This window comes from Carlito syrichta, unplaced genomic scaffold (assembly GCF_000164805.1).
Source record: "Carlito syrichta isolate Samal-C Ts95f unplaced genomic scaffold, Tarsius_syrichta-2.0.1 Scaffold315407, whole genome shotgun sequence".
Lineage (NCBI taxonomy): Eukaryota > Metazoa > Chordata > Mammalia > Primates > Tarsiidae > Carlito > Carlito syrichta.
The window spans coordinates 2138462-2166093 of NW_007259503.1; the positions used below are offsets into that span (position 1 = coordinate 2138462).

At 38.6% G+C, this 27632-nt stretch overlaps 1 protein-coding gene across 1 annotated transcript in view; it reads right to left on the reverse strand.

Moving 5' to 3' along the window:
- Positions 1–27631, reverse strand: part of HMCN1 (hemicentin 1) — a 467592-nt gene extending 439961 nt beyond the window's left edge. The window contains exon 1 of the mRNA XM_008072785.1: positions 27165–27631. Coding sequence (XP_008070976.1) covers positions 27165–27432 — 268 coding nt within the window. The 5' untranslated portion in view covers positions 27433–27631. The remainder of the gene's footprint in view (positions 1–27164) is intronic.
- Between the last annotated feature and the right edge of the window lies 1 nt (position 27632).

A 27632-nucleotide genomic window follows, 5' to 3' on the forward strand; every position in this document is an offset into this window, starting at 1 on the left:
GGCTCTACTGTGTACTAATCAGGAGATCCTGGGCAGTAAAGCATCACCTTTCTGGACCCCCATTTCCTTATACATGAAATGCAAATATTGTGGAACTGTTGTGAAAATTAGATATGTTAATGCATGTAAAGCACTAAGAACAGCACCTGATGCCTAGTAACTGTTCAGGAAGCACTGGCTGCATTACTTCCACAAAATCTGGATTTCTCACATCCTATGATTTATGTTTTATTAGTATCAAACTATCATTCCTATTTTATATATATATATTTCTCTTTTTTTTGAGTTGGAGTCTCACTCCTTCACCCAGGCTGGAGTGCAATGGCATGCACGCTCATGGCCACCCCAGAGTCGACCTTCTGGGCTTCAGCAATCCTTCCGCCTCAGCGTTCCAAGTAGCCCGGAACTAGACATGCGCTACCATGCCTGGCTATTTTTTATTTTATTTTATTTCATTTCATTTCATTTTATTGTGGAGTCAAGGTCTCACCAAGTTGCCCAGGCTGGTCTCAAACCGGCAGGCTCAGGCAATCCACTGGTCTCGGGCTCCCAAAGTGCTGGGATTACAGGCTGAGCCACTGAGCCCGGCCTAACTCTTATTTTTTTTTAACATTGCCTTGCACACAGTGTTGAGACTCTGTAAGGAAAAAGACCTTTCTGTCTCGTTAGTCGCATTCTGTGCACCAAATATAGAATAGGCACTCAATAAATATTTAATGAATAAATGAATGTAAGAAGGAATAAGTGAGTTATTGTCAAACAATAACTCTGCCTCCACGCCACAAGTCTATTCTTCCATTTTCGGGAACTGTTGCTGTATCCCTGCAAACCCATCCCCGTTTCTGGACTTCTATCATATCAAAGATATTAAAACAATGTTATGTCCTCTGTTCATTAAAAAAATGTATTGAATTCCTACCATTACTACATGTTAGCACTGGTAGGAATTCAATATAAAATATGATCTAAAGATGGATAAATCATATTTCATGTCTTTAAAAGTACACATATTAGTGGACTTAAATTTGGGTTAATATAATACTTCAGCATTTGTCATAAAAGCATAGTTTTCCAATTTTGTTCTTCACAAAAAAAGTGTCATTTTGACCTTGAAGGATAGCCACAGAAAATCATCTCTTTTGAAGTATATTGTGTCTATTGAATCTCCCTAAATCTATATAGAACATATTGAAAGGACCCTCTTTACTTACAGCCCTTCGTTATTTGGTCAGGATAAAATCTAAAAGAATAACCAATCATGATAATGCCGTGTCTTAACGTTCCAGGAAAAAACACAGGAATGGCAGGGAAGGAAGCAAGATTCAACAGCCACATAAATGACCTTTCCACAATTCTCCCCATCTGCACAATGCACTTATATTACTGACACAGTTAAAAACAGTGAAAATGTTTTCATATGGCAAGAAGGAAATAAGGAAAAGACAACATTCTCAAGTGTTTGTAATCACAGACAGTACAAAAAACAGTTTCCGGCCAAGTTATGTTTACATGTCTAACATTTTTCTTCCAATAGAACTGTGGTCTTTCAGGAACAGATGTAATCCTTATTGCTAAATCTCCAACAATGGCTTTCAGTAGTGCTTCTGTTCTGTTTTAGTTGTTAATACATCTCCAAGGAACATTGTTGAGTTTGTCTGGAGTTATGACTTTGGAAGGAGGAATACCTGGGTTTGAATCCCACCTCCACCACTTGAAGAGGTCTTGAAAAAGCTACTTAACCTCTCCAATCTACATCTATAAAATGGCAAAATAACAGTTTCTTTACAGATTTGTTGTGAGAGTTAAGTTTAAAACTACATGAAGATGCCTAGTAAAGTTTGGCTTTCTATCTATTAAGTCAGTAGCAATTTTTTTAAAAGGAGAAAGAGAAAGAAGAAAAAGAGGAGGGGAAAAATAAAAAGAAGGAAGAGAAGCAGTAAAACATAAAAGGAGGATGACAGAAACAATTGAAGAGTATTTGTTTCGAGCTTTTTGTTTTGGTTTGGTTTTTGTTTGTTTGTTTGTTGTTGAATCAGAGTCTCACTCTTTCACCCAGGCTGGAGTGCAGTGGCATAATCATGGCTCACCAAAGCCTTGACCTTCTGGGCTCAAGTGATCCTTCCGCCTCAGCCTCCTGAGTAGCTGGGACTACAGATTCATCCTACCACCCCCAGCTAATTTTTTAATTTTTTTTGTAGAGACGAGATCTCGCTACGTTGCCCAGGCTGGTCTCAAACTCCTAGACTCAAGCAATCCTCCCGCCTCAGCCTCCCAAAGTGCTGGGATTACATGATTGAGCCACCACACCAAGCCAGAAGAGTTTTAAAATCATGAATGTCATCAAGTATGAAAATTATAATCCTTTGGCTTCAAAAGTATATAAGCTATAAAATTAAAATTGTTTTTCTAAAATTATAAGCTGGTGGTTTTCTTGATGCTGTGTATAATTAAATAAAGAATCCATTTCACAAACCCAATAGGGTTGAGAAAGCAGCATGGGCATGTTGAGGGCAGTCCTGAAGAATGTACGTATCTTCCAAGGAGCCGAGGTACAGTCCAAATGCCACAATTGCCCAGGGATATTGAGAAGTGGTGGTGAGTCAGGCTACAGCCATTTTCAGCGCTGCCTTTTCTATCTGTATTTTAAATATGGGTGATTTTATCACTGGTGATTCATAATTCAACTAATATTTAATGAAGACTTCCCCTCAATTCTGTCCTTTAGCACCCTAGAATCTAGTAGACGACACATGAAAAAGATCCACAAATATCCAAAATACAAGGAACATGATAATAAAGTAAAAAATGCAAATTAAATGGGGACTCCATGGAAGGAAGAATTACCTACAGTGGGAGTATTCTGAAAAGCTTCATAAAGAAAACAATGTTTGTTCATTTATTCATGCATGCATTGAGCCATTAGACTTGGCATTTTCCCATATGCCCCAGATACTATTAAAAGAAAAACACATCAGTTATCAAGACAGATGAGACTTATAACTCTCAGGGAAGAAAACAATAAACAAGCATATACATTTATACATATAAAAATCATTTTAGACAACAATTGTTTTTGAATAAATTAAAATAGATCACGTGCCACCAAGTCCAGCTAATTTTTTTATTTTTTGTAGAGATGAAGTCTCACTCGAGGTCGCTCATAATCTCATGAAGAGCAACTGGATCAGGAGGAATCAACTTCAGATAAAGTAGAAAGAGCTCTTTGAAGTTTTGGCATTTGAACTGAAACCTGAAAACATTCTTGACAAAGAGAATAAGGTCAAGTACAAGGTCTTAAAATGAGACATACCTTCATATAACAGAGCATTCATAAGAAGACTGGAATGTTTTGAAGAGGAGAAGGATAGAAGGAGAGGACTCAGAGAAGTACTTTGGGACCAAATCACACAGGGCCTCATAGGCCACGGGAAGGAATTTACTTTGGACGCTGTTCACTCTCTATGTTGTAAATCTATGATGTGTACATATAGCATTATTATAATATCTACTTGGTGTATTTATCCTGTATCTTAATCCAGAACCTATTCTTAACCCGGGAGCCTTTGTGGAGATTAGAGAAAGCCACACCTTGTGGGGGCAGACAGTTTGGCCTAAGGCCTGCTCAGGAGGTTGCCCAGGATGGCTCAGAGATGTCTAGGACAAACAGCAACAGAGTTGGCCAGAACGTGTTTGGAAGGCTGGCTTTCGGTAGTTTTCCACTGGAGGGTACTGCTAGGCCTCAGGGTATAGTGCTCGGGTAACTCCAGAACTCCTCCTTAACCACTGTGAGACCCTCATGCGCTGCCTGGACTTTCCCATGAAGCTGGGAAACCTAGAGCAAAAAGCCTCAAGCATCACTTCATCAGCTGACTGAGGAGAACACAGCTGCTCTGAAAACCACATCTGGAGTTCAGGTGTGAGCTGAGGACAGAAAGAGTAAACAGCAACCAAAGTACAGGGAGAGAAACATTGACTATAGAGGGTGGTTTTAGTACATCCCTATCACAAACTGATAGGGCAAGCACATAAAAATAATCAGAAATGTAAGATTTGAACAATAGCAATTTAGGCGCGCGACACACACACACACACACACACACACACACAGCACTTAATATGCTCTAAGCACTATTCTAAGTACTTTACATATTCCTTAATTTAGCCATGAAAATAATCCTATGAAAGGTACTATTTACACACATTTTACAGATGAAAAGACTGAAGACAGAGAAGTTATGCCCAAATTCACAGAGCTAGTAAGTAGCAGAACCAGGATGAAAACCCACACAGTCTATTCCAGAACCCACATTAACTATTCCTTACAACATAATTAACAAGTTGATTTAAAATATATATATATAAAGAATTATACATCCAACAAGTAGAGAATGCCCATGCTTTTCAAACATACCCCAAATATTTGGAAAATAATAATTGACCAAACAAGTTCACCAAGGAAGTCTCAAAATTTTTTTTAAATATGTATATGAAGCCGGGCTCGGTGGCTCAGCCTGTAATCCTGCGCCTTTGGGAGGCTGAGGCGAGTGGATTGCCTGAGCCCGCGGGTTCGAGACCCGCTTGGGCAGCGAGACCTCATCTCTACAAAAAAATCAAAAAATCAGCCGGGCATGGTAGCGCATGCCTGTAATTCCGGCTACTTGGAAGGCTGAGGCGGAAGGATCACCGGAGCCCAGCAGGTCGAGGCTGCGGTGGCCGGGAGCAGCCACTGCACTCCAGTCTGGGCGACTGAGTGAGACTCCAACTCAAAAAAAACCCAAAAAAACAAAAAATATGTATATGTTTGAAAGCTAAAAACCACAATTTTTTAAATCAGAAGTTCACTAAAAGAATGACTTCTTAGGCAAATAATTTAATTTAGAATGACCTGATTTGTTAAGCATTGAAGATATTTTTATTCACATACTTATCACTTATTCCTCCTGTCTAATTGAAATATTGTACCCTTTGACCAACATCTTCCCATTCCCCATACCCTCAGCCTCTGGTAACCACCATTCTACTCTGCTTCTATGAGTTCATCTGTTTTAGACTTCACATATAAGTGAAAACACGTATTTGTCTTCTGGGCCTGGCTTATTTTAGTTAGCATAATATCCTCCAGGTTCATCTACATTTTCACAAGTGACAACTTGTGAAAAAGAATATTTTGTGAAAAAGAATTTCCTTCCCTTTTTTAAGGATGAATAGTATTCCAGTGTGCACATATATCACATCTCTTTAATCATTCATATAACTTAGCTATTGTGAATAATGCTGCAATAAACATGAGAGTACAGATGTCCTTCCGACATACTGATTTCAAATCCTTAGGATACATACCCTGAAGGGTAGTTGCTGGATCATATGGTAATTATATTTTTAGTTTTTTAGGAACCTTCATAGAGTTTTCCATAATGGTTGTACTAATTTACTTTCCCACTAACAGTGTTGGTTCCCCTTCCTCCACATCCTTACCATGACTTGTTATCTTTTATATTGTATTATAATAGCCGTTCTGATAGGTGTGACTTGATACTCCACTGTAGTTTAAAACCACACTCTTAAATAAAAGATGGTTAAAATAGAAACTACTGGGGAAAACAAAGTATTTAGAATCAAATAACATCAGAAATACAACAGATCAAAATCTTTAAGACAGAACTAAAATGGCTCATGAAAATAACTGTATGAATTAAAATCAAAAGCCTTTAAATATCTGTGTTATAAATAAGAAAGGTAAAAATAAACATTTAAATTTAGAAGTCACTGGCTTGCCATGGTGGCTTATGCCTGTAATTCCATCCCTTTGGGAGGCCAAGGTGGAGAATCACTTGAGGCCAGGAGCTCAAGACCAACCTGAGCAACTCAGTGAGACCCTGCCTCTACAAAAAATTTTTTTTAAAGTGAGCCAGGTGGAGTGATGCCCTGGGAGGCTAAAGTGGAAGGATCACTTGAACTCAGGAATTTGAGGCTGCAGTAAACTAGGATCACACCACTGTACTCCAGCCTAGGCAACTGAACAAGGCCCTGTCTCTAAAATTAATAATAGTAATAATAATTTTAAAAATAAATTTAGATTTTAGAAAAGAATAATAGAAAAAAACTAAGGAAAGGAGAAACTAGGATATAATACAAATAAAGTCACAAATTAATAAAACAGAAAACAAAAAATTAGAGATGATCGATACAACTAAAAGTAGCTTCCATGAAATCTTTGAAATAGAAAAAGTGATCTAGACACATCACGAGTAAAAGAGAAGTCACAAGTAAAGAAAATAGGAAATGAAACCTGAGCCACTGGTACAGACACACAGGAATGAAACTTTAGTTATGTCATTCCTATCTTCATTGCAATTTTGAAGAGAAAAACTTTAGTTTAACCATCAAATATGATAATCATTTTGGAGTTTTTTGAAAAGTTTTTTTAAAGAGGCAATTGCATATTCCTTGTTTGCTAAAAGTTGTTTCTTTGTTTACCAATGGATACATAATTATAGCAAATACTGTTCATACAATGATTGAGATGATGAGATGATCATATAATTTTTTTCTCCATTTTTGTCTACTAATATGGTATAATAATTTATTTTCTAGTGTTAATCTTTTTAAAAACAACCTGGTCATTATATATGCTCTTTATATATTGCTGGATTGGTTTGTTAACACTCATTTGGCAATTTTTGGATCTAGGTTGATGAAGGAAGTGGACATATAACTTTACTTTCTTGAAGTACCTTGATCAGATATTTGATACTAGGTTTATGCTAGCTTCGTGGCAAGTGCTTTTTTTTTTTTTTCCTTTTCTTTTTCCTATTTCCAGGAAGTAGTTCTGTAAAATTTTGATTTTTTTTTTTTTTTGAACAATTGGTAAAGCTCTTCTGAGAAATCATATATGCCTAGAGTTTTCTGGGTAGGCAGATATTTTACTACAAAGAAGACCTTTTTTTCCAGGGAAAGAAACTCAGACATGAAAAAAATATATATAGGGGCAGGGAAATGTATGAAGATTTAAGAAGTGACCTTTCAGGCACGTGACAGACTAAGTTGACATAAAAGATCTTCCTCTTACAAAACAGAAATGTTGGATGAAATATAAAATTTCCCTTTTAATAACTAGCCAAGATTGGATAGTGAGAATAAAGGGAAATCTCCCAGATGCCCAAAAGAAAAAAGGAACTCAAAACAGAAGTAAATTTCAGTTGTCACCATGGCAACACAAAAAAATCTCGATATAGAATTTGGCTATTAAAATTTTAACGTCCATGTGGGTATAATTTTTATGGCATCAGCTTTTTGGGATCAGAGTGCTATAATAGAATATCTTCTCTTAAGCTGAGCTCTATCAGTAAAACAGGATTCAGGAAAAATTCCTCCTACTAACCCAAAAACTTGGCAAGAAAGCTTGCCATCTGTCCAGGTCTCTAATGAGGGAAAAAAATCTCCTGAGAGGAATTGAAATCCTAAGCCAGAAACATATAAAGGAAAATAGAGATTATACTAGCTGCATGGTGCAGGACTCCAAAGACCAAAAATCAGGCCGTCGAGCCTAATTTTAGAATAACCCCTTCGTAGAAACACCCATGGTGCACAATCCAAGTGTCACTGGACTAGTTGTTTCATAGTCAACAATCAGCAACCACACAAGGAAACAAGTCACAATGACAGAGAATAAGCAGACCAAATAGATGGGAGAATGTGGACCACTCTAAGATGCAGAAATAATAGAACAAAATGACAGACACTCTATTACTGAAGAGCATACAATGAAAAACAAAATAGACAGATATTTTAAAAGAATCAAATGAAAGTTCTAAAAGTAAAAAACTGTAGCCATTGAAATTGAAAACTCAAGGAATGGCTTAAAGAATAGATTTGATAGAACTGAAGAGAGATGTGTGAAAGATTTGAGGAAATCACCCAAAAGGCAGCAAAGAGAAAAAAGAAATGGAAACTATGAAAGAAAGGTAAAGAGACTTGGAGAATGGAATAAGACAATCTTTAGAACAGAAAGAAACACACCTAGCAGGATTTTATGAAGGGATAATACATAGAATGAGGAGAGGATACATTTGAGAGATAAGAATTATCTAAAAAGTTTTAAAAACCTAAGTCCTCAGGTTGAGGTGGCAACCAGTTTCCAAGCAGGAAAAAACAAAACCAAAACCACGCTTGGATGCTAAATAAAGACCTGCAGAGACAAGAAGACAAAAAGATCATCTTAAAATAACCACAGAGAAAACACAGCTTACGTAAATAGGGACAAAATTTAGATGGAGAAAAGACTTGTCATCAACGAAAAAGTCGGAAAACAATAAAATAATATATTCAATGGGATAAGTCAGGCGTAGAATTCCACATCTAACTAAACTACTAATTAAGATTAAGGTACTGGCCAGGTTTGGTGGCTCAGCCTGTAATCCCAGCACTTTGGGAGGCTGAAGCAAGTAGATTACCTGAGCCAGCAGGTTCGAGACCAGCCCGGGCAACTAGGCGAGACTTCATCTCTACAATCAACTTTAAAAAATTAGCTAGGCATGGTAGTGCGCGCTTGTAGTTCCAACTACTTGGAAGGCTGAGGCAGAAGGATCACCGGAGCCCAACAGGATGACGCTGGGGTGGCCGTGAGCATGAACTGCACTCCAGCCTGGGGGACAGAGTGAGACTCCAACTCAAAAAAATAATAATATCAGTAAAAGAGAATTAAGGTACTTTATATAGATTCTCAAATAAAAACCAAAATATTTACTTATAAATCATCCCTGAAAAAAACCACCAAAGAATGGAGAAAAAAATACGAATCCAAAATGGAGTGGGAAGCTAAAACAATGATGAGTAAAGAAATCAATAAACAAGTCAAATCTAAACGAACATTGACTACATAGATAAAGTGACTAATTTGGTGTGCTTAAAAACAAGATGAATAACCATACTGTAGAGAGTAAGGAGAAAGGTGATCAGAATAAAGCACTCCAAGGCCCTTATATTACATAGAAGCATATAAATACTAATTAACTTCAAGTCAATCAAATTAAGAATAATCATAAAAAAGAAAGAGATTAGCCAGGCGTGGTGGTGTGTGCCTGTAGTTCCAGTGACTTGGAAGGCTGAGGCGAAAGGAGCACCTGAGTCCAGCAGGTCGAGGCTGCAGTGGCTGTGAGCATGCCACTGCACGCCTGCCTGGGTGACAGAGTGAGACTCCAACTCAAAAACAAAACAAAACAAAAATGCTTTTTAAGAAAGAAAGAAAAAAACGCAATGTATAATTTCCAAACCAATAGAAGTGGGAAAACAAGAATTTAAAGAAAACTCGGTTGTAGGAAAGAGGGAGAAAGGTCTAGTAAAATCACAGTAAATAGAAAACACAAAGTAAGATCATAAAAATAAGCCTGACTAGGTAGATAATCACAATGAAAGCAACAGGATTAAACTTGACTCTTAAAAACAGTTTGAAAATTAAGGAAAAGATATGAGAAACACCAACCAAATATGGAACGACATTATTAATACCAAGCAAAATGAAGGAGTTAAAAGGAGGAAGTATTATTAAAGATAAAATGACCATATATTCAATAATAAAATGAACAAGTCTCTAAATATAACAAACTTGAGCCAGTATGTGCGGGGGCCCGCCCCGCAAGGGTCGTGGCAAGTGTTGAAGGAGAGACGGACAGGCGACAAACGACGATCATATGCCGGACACCAAGGTGCCTGGCGCCTAAGAAACAATAAAGAGGCCAGTATGCCACAGTGACATGAATAAGGACATCATAAAAGAAAGTTGAGAATAATGAAGTTTTCCTTTCGTTTTAAAAGGATCCTCCTGGAAACTCTGGGGAGAATAGCAGGAAGAGTTAAAGTACCCCTGGCCAGAGAAGGACAGGTCGCGAGGAGGGATGAGAACTGTCAAGTTAAAAAAGATCTTAAAGGTAGAGCCAAAAAAAATTGTGGAGAGATTGTGTGGTGTAAAAGACAAAGAGGAGCACAGGATGTCTCCAAGATTGTTTTCACCAAATAACTCTGAGAAAATACAGCGCCTGTACTGAGATGGGGAACACTGGAGAAGAGACACATAGGGTGGGGTGGGCGATGATGATAAATGTGAGGTACTGAGTAGATGCCCTATGGGGATTTAAGCAGGCAGTAGGCTCCTCCTGTTTCACTTCTGTGCTGCTATTGCCTACCGGGTCTCCCCGGGCATTTGCTGTTGGAGCTTTCGAAAATAGTCATGGAGAATAAAGCACTCATCTGCTTTCTCCATCCCACAGCTAATTCTACCCTCGCTCCTTCTACCCAAGTAATGCACTTTTTCAAGGAAAATTAAACGAACACTTAATGAATGCCTATTGCACTAAGCCTTTTCACAAATAATGTATAGTCTCATTTAGACATAAATCTCCCCCCTTTGTGGGAAGAATTTTAAGTGGAAGATGAGAGATGATTGTGCACATCTGTTTGCAACTTCATATCCAGTGGCATCACACTGGTAGTTGAAAATTGACCTTGAGGGAGTATCTGCAGTCTGCAAACTGGCAAGTGCTACAAATAAGGGCCTCTCCCCTACACCAGCTTCACAGCCAGAGATTTAGCATTCATCATCACACAGCTGATTATAAACTGAGGTTCTAAGAGTCTAGTGACCTGCTCAGTTAGAGAGCCAGGACCTAGGTGTTTTGACTCTAGGTCAAGAGTTGTTTCTCACTAGTATATCTAATCCTGAATTGTGCCCCACGTGTTTAAAATAAAATAAAATTTTTTTTTAAAGTTATTTCTCTTATAGGATACTCTTGAGTCCTTATTCTGTGTCAGGCTTCATACCAAATGTTTTATGTGCATTTTCTCTTCTAATCCTCACACCAACTCTACACAGGAAATATGATTGTTATTCTCATGTTAATGATAGGGAAACTAACGTTTTAAGAAGCAAGTAACTTACTGATAATCAAACGTTGGCCTATTGGATATTAGAATTCATTCACTCAAAATCTATGCCATTTTTTCCAACCCAACCAAATTTTACTTTTCCAAGATAAATCAAATCCACTGTTAATTTTCATTATATGTAATAGGGAGTAAAAAGGAGCGATGTTAATCAAAGCAAAAGTTAAGTCCACAAAAGGTACACTAAATATAAAAAGGGATCTCAATATTAAAGAGAACGATACTTTCCCAATACTCCAGAAAAGTATTGCTTAGGAGAGGTGAAACTTTTAATTATGGGTGAGACCATGTCCTGCACATGGGGACATTCCAATGTAGGGTATGGCTGGGGAAAAAACTTCAAGGCAAGTGTGATGATCTGATCAAGGAGGTGGTGAACATGTTTATCTGAGAAGAGCAGGGAAGACTCTGGGGAATATGAAAACAATAGAAATGAGGTTTTCTGTGTGCTCTAACAAAAGGCTTTGAACTAAAAATAATGAATTAAACTAAAAGCAAAACAGATTTCACTTTGACTCTCAAAACGGATATTCTACATAGTACACTATCTTTTTAGAATTTAATTCTCTATTACTTAATGAAATAATGCATTTTCTCAACCTTCTACTTGGTAAGAAAATACTAAAGAATGAGTTCCATTTCACATATTTATCCCTTCCTCATCACCCATAAGTCTCATTTAACCAGCCTCCCAGTCAGATCTTGGCAAGAGCAGCTATGGGTTGCCCTGAAGCACTTTTGGCGGCAGTATGCCTTTCAGCCCGGGAACTTCAAGGAATTCCTTCCACCTGCTCTAAAACAATGCTTAAAGGGAAGTTTTCAGAGATGTGGTGCTAATGGGAAAATTGCTTCAATTGGTGTGTTTGAAGTTTCCATGCAAGAAAAGAAACCTGGGGACATACAAAGTCAAAATATTTTAGAACCCATACAAAATTCCCAAAATTCCTAGCTCCTACATAATTTTTTAATCTCAAAATTAGAGTAAATATCTCAACATCACCAAAAAAAGATCATGCAAGGTTTTATTAAATGTCTAAACATAAAAGTAAAAGTCATTGATTTTTTTAATACAAATTATTTTAAGGACTTAAACAGCACTCCAAACATATGAATGCATCTCTCCATTGCTATTACTGAGAACTCTGTTTCTCTGCAAAAAGGGATCAAAGTTTAGAGTCTATGAACTTTTGATGCAAACATTTTTATCAGAAATTTTAGGACAAACTGAATCTCTATAGTAAGAGTTTTGGTGATCTGCTATGATTTGAATCATGTCCTCCAAAACTTCATATGCTGAAGTTCTACCCTCCAGCACCTCAGAATGTGATCTTATTTAGAAATAGGGTCACTACAGATGTAGTAAGAGAGATCATATTGGAGTATGGTGAGCCACTAATCCAATATGACCAGCATCCTCACAAAAAAGGAAAGTTTGACTTATCACACAGAGAGAACACCATGTGAAGATAAAGACAGAAATGAGGGTGATGTATCTACCAACCAAGGAAAGCCAAGATTGTCAGCAAACCCAGAAGCTGGGGAAAAGCACGGAACAGATTTGTCCTCACAACCTTCAGAAGAAAAGAACCCAGCCAACATCTTGAGTTCAAGCTTCTAGCCTCCAAAACGGTGAGACAATACATATCCATAGTTTAAGTCACCCAGTCTGTGGGACTTTGTTATGGCAGCTCTAGGAAACATAAATGCCTGCCTTCTTGGGCATGTCTCCTCAATCTCATATACTTATCAAAACAAAAGAAGGTGATAAAAAATAATTTGTAGAAAGCTATTCTTTTTCTGGAAATGCTTTTTTACATTTTGTGAGAGTTCATATTAGCCTTAGTTGCCCTAGGTGTAAAATAAAGATCCAGCACTTAGAATTTTTTGTGAAGCTTAAATGAAATAAAGCATTTAATATATCTAGTTCTGTGCCTGGTTCATAGCAGTGACTCAAAAACTAAAGTGGTAACTGTTACTATTAGAAATAAAAAATATGCAACTAAGCCTCTGTCAATAAGACACGTGAGATGCAGTGTTTTCTTAGGAGCCTCTGCTGGTCATACTGCCCTCAGACAGAGTTGCCAACAGCTGACTTCAGATTCCAACTCTCCCAGGGCCTGAACCAGTGTCTTAAATTTATACCTGAGCTTCAGTCAGAATTTTGCAGCCATCATTTCTCACCCAGCTTTACATCACCATCATGTGGCCACTGCCCAAATGCAAACTGTTGTCTTCTCTCTTACTCTTATTCTCTGTGCTTCCACCTTCCTGACCCATTCTTTCACCATCCTACACCCTTGCAAATTCTGAGACCTCCCAAACCATCTTCCCACCAGAACCCTCCACCAACTTCCCATTTTAGCTGAAACAGGAATCTGCCTTAAAGGCACAACCTCCTCTGAAGCCCTCCTCAATGGGGCTGTTCATTCTCCAACACCCCAGATACTTCAGGGTCAGGAGGTAAAACCGCATTTTATTCATTCAGTTCATTATTTCTCTACCTTCAGAGAAAGCACCTGCCATTTTGAGGTGAATACCACATATGACACTCTCTAACCTTCTTCGCCATTGTCAGCTTCCTACTGGAGACTTCTCAATAATTCTTACTAAATAAAAATAATGCTTGACTCACTGTCTTTCTCACCATCCTATGCTCTGCGGTTATCTGGGTTACTTAAACACCCATGTTTGACTCTACAGCCTCAAGCTCATTTATCTCAATCCCACATCTTCATTTTGATTTAACTTCCTTTTCTACTCAAGCTAAATTCTATGATCAATTACTTGGGTTCAACTTTCTTGTCATATTGTCTTTCACATGCAAAATCCCAACTCTCATCAATCCAGTACATCTAGATTTGATGCTATGATCTGTCACTTCACAGTCTCTCTCTTATCAATAACCTTCTCAACCATGTCTTATTTCTTTAGTCACACCTGCTCAACAAAATCCTAGTCCTGAATCAAAACAGTGGTCAACCTCAGCAATTATGCTTAAGTTGCTGAGGGTTTCTAGAGAAAATCAAATAGCTAGGCAGTGTTCGGGAATCACAAATTCATACTGTGAACCACAACTACATCTGGGAAGTCCTTTGCATGTCTATAATTAGCCTCCAAAATTCCACTATTCTTCTAAAATCCTTTATCCTTCTATGACCTCCTTCCTCTCATCAAATGATTCACCTTTCTGTATCTTTCAGGAAAAGAGTTCATCACACAAAAGCTGCCCAAAACCTGCCTCCCTACCTACTACCTCGCCCAGGACCATGCCTGACTATTGCTGCTTCCCTCTTTTCACACTGACCCAAAGGTCTTCTCGTGTCCAAAACCCACCCCTGTTTTTTGCATCTCATCCCTTCTCGCCTCATCAAAGTCCTGATTCCATAGTTTCTCTTTGGCATTTTCAATCTCTTCTAATCTACTGACTCTTTTCCAACAGTATTTAAACAATATCTCCTCTTTCTCATTAAAAAAAAAAAAAAACTACAAGGGAGAGATTGGCAGTCGCTGGGCACTGCCAGGGGAGTGAGGGAGGGCAAAGGGTGGGGGAGCCCGTGGCAACACAAAGGGTACCAGGTCCACTACCAGGAAAAGGAGCGCCAGTTGGAAGCCCAAACTTCACCTGCATGCAGCCTACCTATGTAGTTTATCCTCACTTGTACCCCACATCTCTATAATAAAACAATGAAATGAAATGAAATAAACTAGTTCTCAATTCTAAGTCTCAGTAACAAATGCTTAATGAGAACTTAGTGTATGGAAGAGATTGTGCTAAATTTTGACATCTATTGTTTTAATCAATCCTCATATCAACCGTATAAAGTAGATAATAATGCCCTGTTTACTAAAACTGAAGCACAAAGAGGTTAAAATCACACAGCAAATAATTGGTGGAGCCAGGCTTCCAATCTAGGTCTCAAACTTCAGACCCTATTCCTTTAACCACTATGTTATGTTTCATGAAAGATGCACGAGAAACTTCATTTTCTTAACCTATCATTTCAGTCTCCTAGCTCCACAACTCCAGTAAAACTGTCCTTTTTAGTTCCATATTGTTTAGCCTTTATTTTCAGTAACCTCGTCAATGAACAGAGGTGACAACTTCTCCTGCTTAAAACAGCTTTTAAGATTTCCAGACACTGCTCATTCCTGTTTCTCTCCCTATTTTCCGAGGCTCTTTCCTTTCTGAATCCTTTTTGAACTTCCCTTCCTCGGTCTGTCTTTCAAATGCTTGTGCTTTCCACAGTTCTATCATGTCTCCTTTCTTTTCTCATTCTATACACTCTTCTTAGATGATCTCATTTATTCCAATGGTTTCAGCTGTCATCTATATAGGTTTCAAGTGAATAAAACAGCTACTTGGCACTATTTATACTAACAATGACAGTTGGAAATGCTGATGAGTGACACCTGAAGACAGACAGGCCACCCAAACAGACATTTACTTTGATAAATTCACCATCATTGACCAAGGACTGGCTCTCAGACGTGCAAATTCAGAAACTTGAATTTGACACTGTCAGAATATTTCAAACAATATAAACTGATATATACAATTGGTTTACCAAAGTATGAGTGACCAATGAGGAAAATAACTGTCTGGTGAATTGATGTATGTGCCAGTCTGGCCAAAGCCTTCTCTCCCTATAAGGAGAAAGCAGGAAGTTAAATGATCAGGAGGCTGAATGAGCATGCAACCAGGACAAGAAGAGTTAACAGCATGATCCAAATAAATAATGACATTGTTACATATTTATAAGGATAAACAGTCTATCACCACAGTTGGAAATATTGCTGATGAGTGGACTGGTTATTCAAGTGTAGAATGAACGAACACCCTAAACTCTAGTTAGAACTTGGTTATATACTGCTTAAGCCGGTTTCTGTGACTTTTTTTATTGCTGATTCCACAAATTTTAGGTTGATATTTTATTTGGGGACAAATTAATATGTATAAGGAACTTACTATTAACACTGATTGGCCTGGGAGTAACATTGTCTCTTAAAGCTAACGTTGCATAATTTTCTCTTCTATTGTATGCCAATTTCATATTTTCACCTCCAGAAAGCAATCATATTTCCTTTTTTTTCTTCATATTTTAGAACCACGTCCAGTTCATTGGACTTTCTTAAGCCCAGAAATCTATCTCCTTATCCCTACACTCAAATCACTTTGATATGTCCCCCCTGAATTGTGTGATATTTCATCTCCTAGCTCTCAGGACTCTCCTGTTCCAAACCATCCAAGAGATAGATATCTAAAATGAAAACCCAATCATGTCACTCCTCACTTATAATCCTTCCAGACTCCCAATAGCTTTCAGGATGAAATCCAAACTCCTTAATGTTTTGATTAAACTGCTTTTACTCATGTGCTTTCTTCAGATTTCAGTCCAGACCATAGTCCTTCCAGAAAACCTTGATGATCATCACCATTTTGATTCAAGATCAGATGAACTTCTCTGGATTTGCACAGCACTCTATGCTTCTTTCTGCTATAAAATATATTGTGGTATACTGTATTATCATTTCTCTTGCCCTTCTTTTCATAGGCTGTTAGCTTCTTGTAGATTATGCCTTATTGTCTTTGAATCAAGAGCACCTAGTATAGTTCCCCCAAAATGAAAAGATGTCTACACTTAACTGATGAGAAAATGAATGAATGAATCTAATGGCTTATCTTTGGGTTTTTAAAGTTTCTATTTGGTTTTCCAGTTATGAGGCAGTGGCCTGAATCTCAAGTGGACAGTGTAGCAAAGAATACATGCTTCCCGACCAATGAGTATATTAGAATGGTTATACAGTTTAACTAGTTTGAATCATTCTTTGCCTATAGAGTGATTAATAGCCAAGTCATCTAGTAGATTATCTTTCTATTTAATTTCTAGTCTTATTGTGTAAATGTACTACTTTACTTGATAACTGGCTTCCTGTAAGGCATGGTGGCTCATGCCTGTAATCTCAGCATTTTGGGAGATCGAGGCAAGAGGATTGCTTGAGCCCAGGAATTCGAGACCAGCCTGGGCAATGTAGCAAGACCTCATCTCTACAAAAAATAACAAAATCAGTCCGGTGTGGTGGCGTGCACCTGTAGACCCAGCTTCTTGGGAGGCTGAGGAGGAAGGATCATCTGAGCCCCAGAAGTTGAGGTTGCAGTGAACCATGATCATTCCACTGCACTCCAGCCTGGGCAACAGAGTGAGACTCCAACTCAAAAACAAACAAAAAAAATGGCTTCAATGTCCATTCAATCTTTATAGACAAATTTTGAGTTATTCAATAAGTTAGAGCAACATGATTCGTATTGTGGTACTTTTAAAAGACTTTCACATATGTTGTTTTATTTAATCGTGATAACACCACTAAGGTAGAAAAAAATTGATATCATGACACCTTACACTTGCCATAACATAATTCTATTTTTTTTTTTTCTTTTTGAGTTGGAGTTTCACTCCGTCACCCAGACTGGTGTGCAGTGGCCGCTCCCGGCCACCGCAGCCTCGACCTGCTGGGCTCCGGCGATCCTCCGCCTCAGCCTTCCGAGTAGCTGGAACTACAGGCGCGCGCTACCACGCCCAGCTGATTTTTGATTTATTGTGGAGATGAGGTCTCTCCAAGTTGCCCAGGCGGGTCTCGAACCCGCTGGCTCCGGCAATTCACTCACCTCAGCCTCCCAAGGCGCGGGATTACAGGCCGAGCCACCGAGCCTGGCTTATATTTTTACATTTTTCCTATTCCCCATAGCAATGGGGAATCTTCACAGGATTATCAGCAAAAACAAAACCAAGGTTGAGAATCCCTATAGATTTGTGAGAACACTTATGACAAGGATACTTCATTTGATAGTGATCCTTGGAAATTGGTTTAACTGTTGTAACATTCCTTCAGCCAGTCCAGTTAAAACTGTAAGGTAGGAAGACAGCCTTATGGCATGCAACTGAGACATTTCAAAGTATATATAAATCCCCAACAAAATTACCAGCCATACAAACATTCAGTAACTACACAAGTCTCAATCGGGCATTACCTGGGTCACAATAATACTTCCATTTCATATTCAAGATTAGATGGGCTATATTTTATCACCAAAAAGACCTAATTAGCAAATTATTATGTCGTAAATTATATTCTTCAGTTTATGGTTTAAAATTGGCCAGGAGAGGTAGCTCACACCTACAATCCCAGCACTTTGGGAGGCCAAGGTAAGAGGATTGCCTGAGCTCACAGGTTCAAGACCAGCCTGGGCAACTTGGTGAGACCTCATCTCTACAATAAATCACACACACAAAAAAATTAGCCGGGCATGGTGACACATGCCTGTAGTTCCAGCTACATGGAAGGCTGAGGTGGAAGGATCGCCTGAGCCCAGCAGATTGATGCTGGGGTGTCTGTGAGCATACCACTGCACTCCAGCCTAGGAGACAGTGAGACTCCAACTCAAAAAAAAAAATTAGCTGAATACAGTGGCGTGTGCCTGTCGTTCCAACTATTTGGAAGGCTGAGGTGGAAGGAGTACTTGAGCCCAACAGATCAAGGTTACAGTGGTTGTGAGCTTGCCACTGCACTCCAGCCTGGGGGACAGTGAGACTCGGGCTCAAAAAAAAAAAAAAGTAAAATTATAGTTATGAAAGACATGATTGAAATAATCAGAGAAATGATCAGTTTTTGTCTGTAGCATTAATTCATTCATTCATGAAACATTTCTTGAGTGTCTACAGTGTGCCTGTAACATGAACAAAGCAGTCTTTTCCCAAGGAGCATCATGTCTAGACAGGGAGAAATATAAGTAAGCAGAATTATAAAAGGCATTGAGAATGGTTATTATCTTTTTGATCAGAGATAAATAATAAACAAAGTCAAACTCTGATTTATCAATAAAGTAGAAGGCTATTCCCCAACTAAAAAACAGGAAAGGAAAAATTCTTCATTCTGTGGGAGTCATAAAGGATTCTGTTAAATAGGAAACATCCCTTACACATTTAAGATATTTGATTTACCAAAACTTGGTCCTTAAACTTTAAGAGAATATTTCTATTAGGCATAGTAAAACATCTTTACATATCCTCAGGAAGAATCCAGTGACATAGACTCATTCTCTATGATAAAATATTTTGGCATCCTGAGAAACAAAAGTTATCATTGTTCAAAAGTATCTCACTCTTAAAGTTTAGTTCATTCCCTTCAGTTGAAGAGCTCCTTGACATAATACACCAATCCTTTAGCACATGAAAATCTTTCTTCCTACAGGATGTGCTAGAGACAAAGAAAGACTGATAGCTGCTTCGGTATTTTTCTTATACATACTGAAACCAAAACATTTCAATTTGAAGTTTAGTTCATATAAATTTGCCTAGCTGTTCAAGGTCTGAAATATCTTCCTTGTAAAAATATTTCTGTCCATTATGGTTTCAAATAATTTTGCTATTATTTAGAAAAATATTCTAAAAGAATTTGTTTAACTAAAAAAAGTTAGCCGGGCTCGGTGGCTCAGCCTGTAGTCCTGCGCCTTTGGGAGGCTGAGGTGAGTGGACTGCCTGAGCCCGCGGGTTCGAGACCCGCCTGGGCAGCTAGACCTCATCTCTACAATAAATCAAAAAATCAGCCTGGCGTGGTAGCGCATGCCTGTAATTCTAGCTACTTGGAAGGCTGAGGCGGAAGGATCGCCAGAGCCCAGCAGGTCGAGGCTGCGGTGGCCGGGAGCAGCCACTGCACTGCAGTCTGGGTGACAGAGTGAGACTCCAACTCAAAAAAAAAAAAAAGTTGGCCAGGCCTGGTGCCTCAGCCTGTAATCCCAGTACTTTGGGAGGCCAAGGTGAGAGGACTGCCTGAACCCAGGGGTTTGAGACCAGCCTGGGCAACTTGGTGAGACCTTGTCTCTACAATAAATCACAAAAACTAGCCGGGCATGATGGCACATGTCTGTAAGATACTTGGAAGGCTGAGGTGGAAGGATCTCCTAAGCCCAGTAGATCCAGGCTGCAGAGGCCATGATCATGCCACTGCACTCCAGCCTGGGCGACAGAGTGAGACTCCAACAAAAAAAAAAGTCCTAGAAGGTTTCTTAACACTATATAGAGCCAGCCAAACCATACAAAGTCACTGAAGTCTAGCAGATTTTATTAAAATGAAAGATGTGCAATGCTGATATTTCTCCCAATGAATCAAGTTATTGCTTTCCAGAATCCCTTTACAATCACTTACTTATACTATGATTATTTAAATCATGAACTTTGATAATAACCTACCAATGTATTAATTTTATAGATGGAGAAACAGAGGTCTAGCAAGGTTAAATTACTTGCTTAAATGACAATATGGAAAAGAACACAAGACTACCAGATTAGATGTTCTTTCTACTGTATTATATTTGCTTTTTGTAAAATATTAGTTGAACCATTTTTCAAAACTAAGTTCAATTTTAGCCTCACAAACAAAGCAACTATTCCAGTAGTTGGACACAGCAGTGTAATTATGAAGATTTCCAATTCCTATTTTTCCATTCTCTTTGAATTCTCTCCAAACAGGCTTTCACTCCCGTCTCCTCACTGAAACTATTCTTGTTGAATCATCAATGACTTCCACATTGCTAACTTGACTAGCCAATTCTCAATCGTACTTTTAAGTGACCAATTAGTCGCTCTGTCTTAAAGTACTTTCTTCTCGTAACTTCTAGAATAATACACTTTTCTCCTCCCTCTCTGACTTCAATTTATTGGACTGCTTTGCTGATTCACCCTCATCTCTCTGACCACTAAACATTAGAGAGTCCCAGGGCTGAGTCCTCAGGCCTCCTCTCCTCTCTATTTATAGTCAGTTCCTTAATGGTCTCATCTAGTCTTAAATGCCCTAAATGCCATCTATATGTATGTATGTCTTAGGTTCCCAAATTTATCTCTGACCCAGATGTCATTCCTTGAATTTAAAACTCATATATCCAATTGTCTTCTTATTTCCACTTGGATAGCAAAAGGCATCTCAAATTTTAACTTTAGCATATCCAAAAATCAAAACCTTATCTTATCACATCTTTTATCAAACCTGTTTCTCACACCTTCTTCTCCAGCTCAGTGATTGGCCAGGCTATGTTTCTACTCACTTGTCTTAGTCTGATTTTAGTGGTACTATAAGAGAATACCTGAGGCTGGGTAATTTATACAGAAAAGAGGTGCATTTGGCTTACGATTCTGGTGGCTGGAAAGTTCGAGATTGAACAGCTGCATCTGGTGAGGGCCTCATGCTGCTTCCCCTCATGATGGAAAATGGAAGAGGGGGGCATGTGCAAAGACATCGCATGGCAAGAGAGGAAGCAAAAGAGAGAAATTTAGGAAGCCAGAGTCTCTTTAACAACCCGCTCTTGCCAGAACTAATCTATTCCCACAAGAGTGAGAAACCACCCTTAAGGGACAGCATTAACCTATTCTTGAAGGATCCACCTCCATGACCCAAACACTTCCAACTAGGCCCTAAATAACAGCACTGTCACACTGGGGCCAAATTTCAACATGAAATATCTGGCATGGGCAAACTACATCCAAATCATAGCATCACTCAAGGCAAATTCTTATCTTTATATTTTTCTTATCTTTCTAAGACCTCACATCCAGTCTTATCTTTCATATCTTTCTAAGACCTCACATCCGGTCCATCATTAAAACCTTTTGGTCTCATTCTCAATAAATACAACCATCCAACTATTTCTTAAAATGTTCACAGCCACCAACTTCACACAAGATATACGATCACTTTTTGCCTGAATTACACAACAGTCTCTGTCAATTCCCCCTGTTTTCTGCCCTTGCTCTGCTTTAGTTATTCTCAACAAAATGATTATGTAGATGCATGTCACATCATGTCACTGCTCTCTTCAAGACTCTAAAATGGATCATTCAGCATGAAAGCCAAAATCACAATGATCTACAAGCCCTTTCCTGAACTTACCCCTTTATATTTCTAACTCACCCCCTAAATTCTTCTATCACTCACTGTGTTCTAGATACTTCAGTCTTTTCACCGTTCCTTGAACATGTGAGGATGCTCCTGCCACAAGTGCTTTTAATTTATTGTTCCTTTGCCTATAACATTATTTCCACAGATATCCTCATTGCTGCCCCCTCTCTTACTGCCTTCAAGTCTTTGTTCAAATGAGACCTTTTAAATTGGAGACTTTTTTGGCTGCCTTATTTAAAATTTCAACACCTCAGTCTACCTCAGACTCCCCATGCCCTTTTTCTGCTTTTTATTTTTTCCAGAGCGATTATGTGAAGCAATGCCTGAAACATAATAGGTGAGTAAATGAATGAATGAATGCTGACTAGCATAAGATATCCTAGGAAGAAAGTGGAGACACAATTACAAAAGAGGAAAAAAGAGAACTTTTCTTTCTATAAAGTAACTCATTAAAACATGCTGTCCTGTTCTCTCTCCTTCTGTCTCTGGTACCTGCCTTAAAAAGAGATGGGGAAATGAAAGACTGAGTGGTAAAAGAAGTTTCAGCCAAAAAAAGACCATCAGCCCTCCTCAATACTGAGGAAGACGGAAATACATTTTGAGTGCCATATAAAAAGTACAGTAAACCTATGGTGTACAACGTTCACTGCCTGGGGAACAAACCACCTGAGACCCAATCCCCACAACTATACAATATGTCCATGTAATAAATACACAACCCCTGAATCTAAAATTTTAAAAAGCACAGTGAAAATTAAAACATAAGAATTTAAAAATTGATAATAACAGGTTGATGAGGACGTGAAGAAGTCAGAGTCCTCATATACAGCTGGTGGTAATGTAAAATGGTACAACTGCTTTGGAAAAAAGCTTGGCAATTTCTCAAACAATTAAACATAGAGTTAATATGACTCAGCAATTCCACTTCTAGGTATGTACCCAAGAGAAATGAAAGCAAATGTCCACACCAAACATGTACATGAATATTTACAGCAAGCAGAAACAACTCAAATATTCAGCATAGACTCATGGATAAACAAAATGTGGTATATCACACAATGGAATATTGTTTGGCCATGAAAAAGGAATGAAGTACTAACACATGCTACAACATGGCTGTGCCTTTGAAACCTTATGCTACAGTAAAAGGCCCAGTCAGGCAACCCCTTCTGGTCCCCTCCCATTGTGGGAGCTTTTCTGTCCTCTCAATAAATCCTGCTTTCTCGGAAAAAAAAAAAAAAAAAGAAGAAGCCCAGTCACAAAAGACCACATGTATAATATGATTCCACTTGTATGAAAGTCCAGAACTCAGCCTGTAACCCCGCACCTTGGGAGGCTGAGGTGAGTGGATTGCCTGAGCCCGCGGGTTTGAGACCCGCCTGGGTAACTTGGCGATACCTCATCTCTACAGTAAATCAAAAATTAGCTGGGTGTGGTAGCGCGCCTGTAGTTCCAGCTACTTGGAAGGCTGAGGCGGAAGGATCGCCGGAGCCCAGCAGGTTGAGGCTACAGTGGCCAGGAGCGGTCACCGCACTCCAGTCTGGGTGACAGAGTGAGACTCCAACTCAAAAAAAAAGAAAGTCCAGAACAGAAAAATCTATAGAGATAGAAAACAGATTAATGGTTGCTAAGAGTAGGATGATGGAGTATAGAAGACTGATAGCTAAAGGGTACAGAGTTTCTTTTTGAGATGATGAAAATGTTCTAAAACAGACTGTGGTGAAGACTGTATATTTGTAAATTGACTAAAAAGTATCAAATTGTATATTTTAAATGAATGAATTGTATGGCAAGGGAATTACATCTCTAAATGAGGTTATGAAAGTGGAAAACCCATCTTAACCATAGATCACAATGGTCTACAAGCCCTTTCCTGAACTTACCCTGTTATATTTCTAACTCACCCGCTAAATTCTTCTATCCCTCATTGTGTGTTCTAGATACTTCAGTCTTTTCACTGCTCTGGAGCTTTTGTCTATTTTATTCCCTTTTATGTGAAGCATAACCATCTTAACCATAGGTAACTTCAAAATCAAACATTGAGGGACCAGTAGTAGGGGGACACTCTGGGGAGAGGGGGATATAACATCAGTAAGCATACCTGATATCAAACCAGGTGAAGAGGTGACCAAAGGAAGGCCCAAACTTTACCATGATGACCACTTATGTTCCTAGCCCTGAATTATACCCCACATCTTAAAAAAATATATCAAAAGGTTGGCTCGCCCTTCCATTATCCCTGGTCATTTCTTACACCTCCTCCTACTTCAGGTGGATGTGCTGCCACTTCTTCAACACAATATTTCTTAGCAGCACATATTCCCAGTGTTTTATAATCTCATTTTCAACTTGTTAGACATCCTTCCTCTTTTATGTTATTGTTTTCCATGTGTTTTAAATTCACTTCCACCTGCAAACACACACCTTGCCCCCAAACTGTAATGCATGGTTCCAAAGCAGTATCTGCAAAGGTCTAAAGGTTTTTGTCAAAAACCTTAAGCTATATACCAGATCTTATTCATTATGTGATAACAAATGTCAAAGGGCTTTAAGCATTCAAAATTATTAATATAGCTATTATATTAAATTCCACACATTATTCCTTCCCATATCATTTGCATCATCCAAGCATAGGAATGTGTTAAGGATTAGGAAAATAACCATATGTAGAACAGAGAATCATAGAATGTCACAATTAGAAGTGACCTTAGAGATGTTCAAATTCAATTTTCTCATTTTACAGTTGAGGAAACTAAAATATAAAAAGTAAATTGACTTTTGTAATGTCACTGACTAAAACTGCTGATTCTCAGTCAAGGTCCCTCCTGTCATTCCAAGTTAATCATCCATCGGAGCTACAAGGGAGCCAGAAACTCATGATTACACACACACACATATATACAGTAAGAAAGAAAATGTCACAGAAATATAGTACTGCAATCTAGTAAAGTGAATAGTTTAAGGTTAATAGTATGTTTTACTTTCTATTTCTTGCTTACTCCTCAAATATATATATATTTCGTTTGTTTGTTTGTTTGTTTTGAGTAAGAGCCCCATTCTGTCACCCAGGCTGGAGTGCAGTAGCATGATCATGGCTACCATAACCTTGATCTGTGGGTTCAGGCAATCCTTCCACCTCAGCCTTCCAAGTAGCTGGAACTACAGGTGTACTTTACCATGCTCAGCTAACTTGTTGATTTATTGTAGAAACAAGGTCTCACCAAGTTGACTGGGTTGGTCTCGAACCCCTAGGCTCAGGCAATCCTCTCACCTCTGCCTCCTAAAGTGCTGAGATTACAGGTGTGAGCCACTACACCTGGCCTTCTTTATCTTCACAATCTTAGATAGCATAAACAACTTGACCACTTATCTCTACTTTGAATCACAATGGAAATAAGTAATAATTTTGTTGAATTATTTATATAATTAATTTTGTGAAATCATACATTACTTAACTATTTTCTCATATAATTTAATTCAAAAAAGCTCTATTTTATTAGTCATCTGTCATTAGCATGCCAAGTTTCCCCCACTTTCATGACTGCTAAACTATGGGAAAGTCAACTACTACAATTTGCAAGCTTTCCCACTTGATAACAATTGGAAGGCGGCAAACCATAATACAATTATTCCAGTAAGTTTTCATCTCACTTCAAAATATCATGATAATCTAGTTTCCACTGATGACTTGAGGCAATTTTTGTGTTCTGTTTACAGCAACGTAACTTCATAAGAGTTCCTTGGAGAAAAGCAAATTGTGGTGTTAATTAGAGGAAATGATTTTTATTTTTTAGCCCACTTCAGATTCAGCCATATAGAAGAGACATATTTAGGCTATTCCAAAATAACAAAAGCCTCCAACTGCATCACAATAGGCATCTCGGCATTTAATATGTTGAATCACAAAATACAAGGTATCTTACTAAGATAGTAAACACAGTCAATAGCCATTTAACTCTTTATTCAAATACAAGAACATTTCATGTTTAATGCATGTAGAAATTACTAATATATATACACATATCCCAGAAGAGTAGAACAGGTTATTATTCTTATCATTTGAAGAACACGAAAATCCCCAAAAAGTTCTATCTCTCTAAATTTCTCCCAGTGCCAGTTTTTAATAGTTGAAACGTCCATATTTAATACCTAGCAGTAATTTAAATTCGTATCTCTTTGCCAAATACACAAGAAAGAACTTGAGATTCCCATTCTTCACACTCGAATTTTGAAAAGGCTGTGTGAAAGTCCTCCAGTGAAGGAGAATTTCAAAGGAATTCTCAGGAAAAGTGTAGAACAGTGGGGGAGGACTTTTAAGAAACCACTGTTTTATTTCTCCAACTGGGCAGCAACCTGTGCTAATGAAACTCAGGTGGACATTAGACAGCAAACCCCAGGGCTCCCCCTGCAATGCTACCCTCAGTGATGACAATGAGGACTCCCAGAAGCCTCACTGAGAGGTGCTACTTTAAAGAGAAACTGAAAAAAGTAAATAGGATCATATTACAGTGGAGCAGCTGAAACCCATGGCTTTAGGGCAAAAAATGAAGTTATTTCGCTTCATCTACCTTTAAAAAGCACAGACATCCCAAATTACATGCATTTCTCCTATATGAGACATGAACACAATGTTTATACTCAACCCTGAACCTAATGATGATCTTGTGCAAAGATGAAAAGATTCAGTTAAGAAATGAATGGTTTCTCTCTTTTATTTTCATGTCTTCGGTTCCACCAGTAGTTATTACTTACAAGTTTCCTTGTGTCTCACACAACAGGTTTTTTTCCCCTCTTGTGTGAGAGTTACCCTGAGTGTGCTTTCAACCTGGAAGTTAGCTCTTAAAGCACTGCTGCCATAAACTCATGTCCAAGTCTGCCTTTGTAATGAACATACTTTAGTTCTAAAAGACAAGTAAGTCGATTCACTCTGATTTTGATGTCGTTGCCGAAGATTCCTGGTTCTGGTGCTCATAACTCCACATCTCCAAATTTGGGGACCACGGCATAAGCTCCCTAAACAAGCCATCTACTCCATGGCTGAGACTTAAGTAGGTATCAGAGAGCAAACCCAGACGCCAGCAAGCAATTCTTTGTTACAACTGTATTCAGCTGCACATTAAAAAATAAATAAATAAATAAATAAATAAATAAATAAATAAATAAATAAATAAATAAATAAATAAAGTTTGGGAACTTCCTGACAATAAAACAATATCACAACATAAGAAATCATGGAATCATGAGACATCGCAAATACGAAGCATGCATATTTCCCTTACCTGGATCATGAAAAGGCACCAAAGCAAAGTTGAAAAGAGGTCTCTTGGGTCTTTTCAAAGACGTCTCCAAGATTTTGGAAGCCCCTTCGATCACCTGAACTAAATCATCATACATGGAACCAGTCACATCAAACACAAAAGCCAAGGTGGAGGCCCCCTCGGGAATTTCCTCAGCCCGGGTCTCCGACCGGGGGCTGGCATCTTGAGCTAGGGAGGAATAAAGAAGCGCAAACAGGAGTGCTGTGTGGACAACTTCCCAGGAAGTCATTTTCTTTCTTTCTTTCTTTTTCTCCTGAGCGCCCGAACCCGGTGCTTCGTCCTCCTGGACAACAGGGAGAGGGCTTCCTCTCAGTCCCTCATCGGACGCCTAGCAGCTCGGAACCAGCCGCGAGCCTGGCGCTGAGACTCGGAGGGGGACGGGCACCGAGCCCGACTGCCTCCAGGGGCCCGGCAGGGATGCGGCCGCTC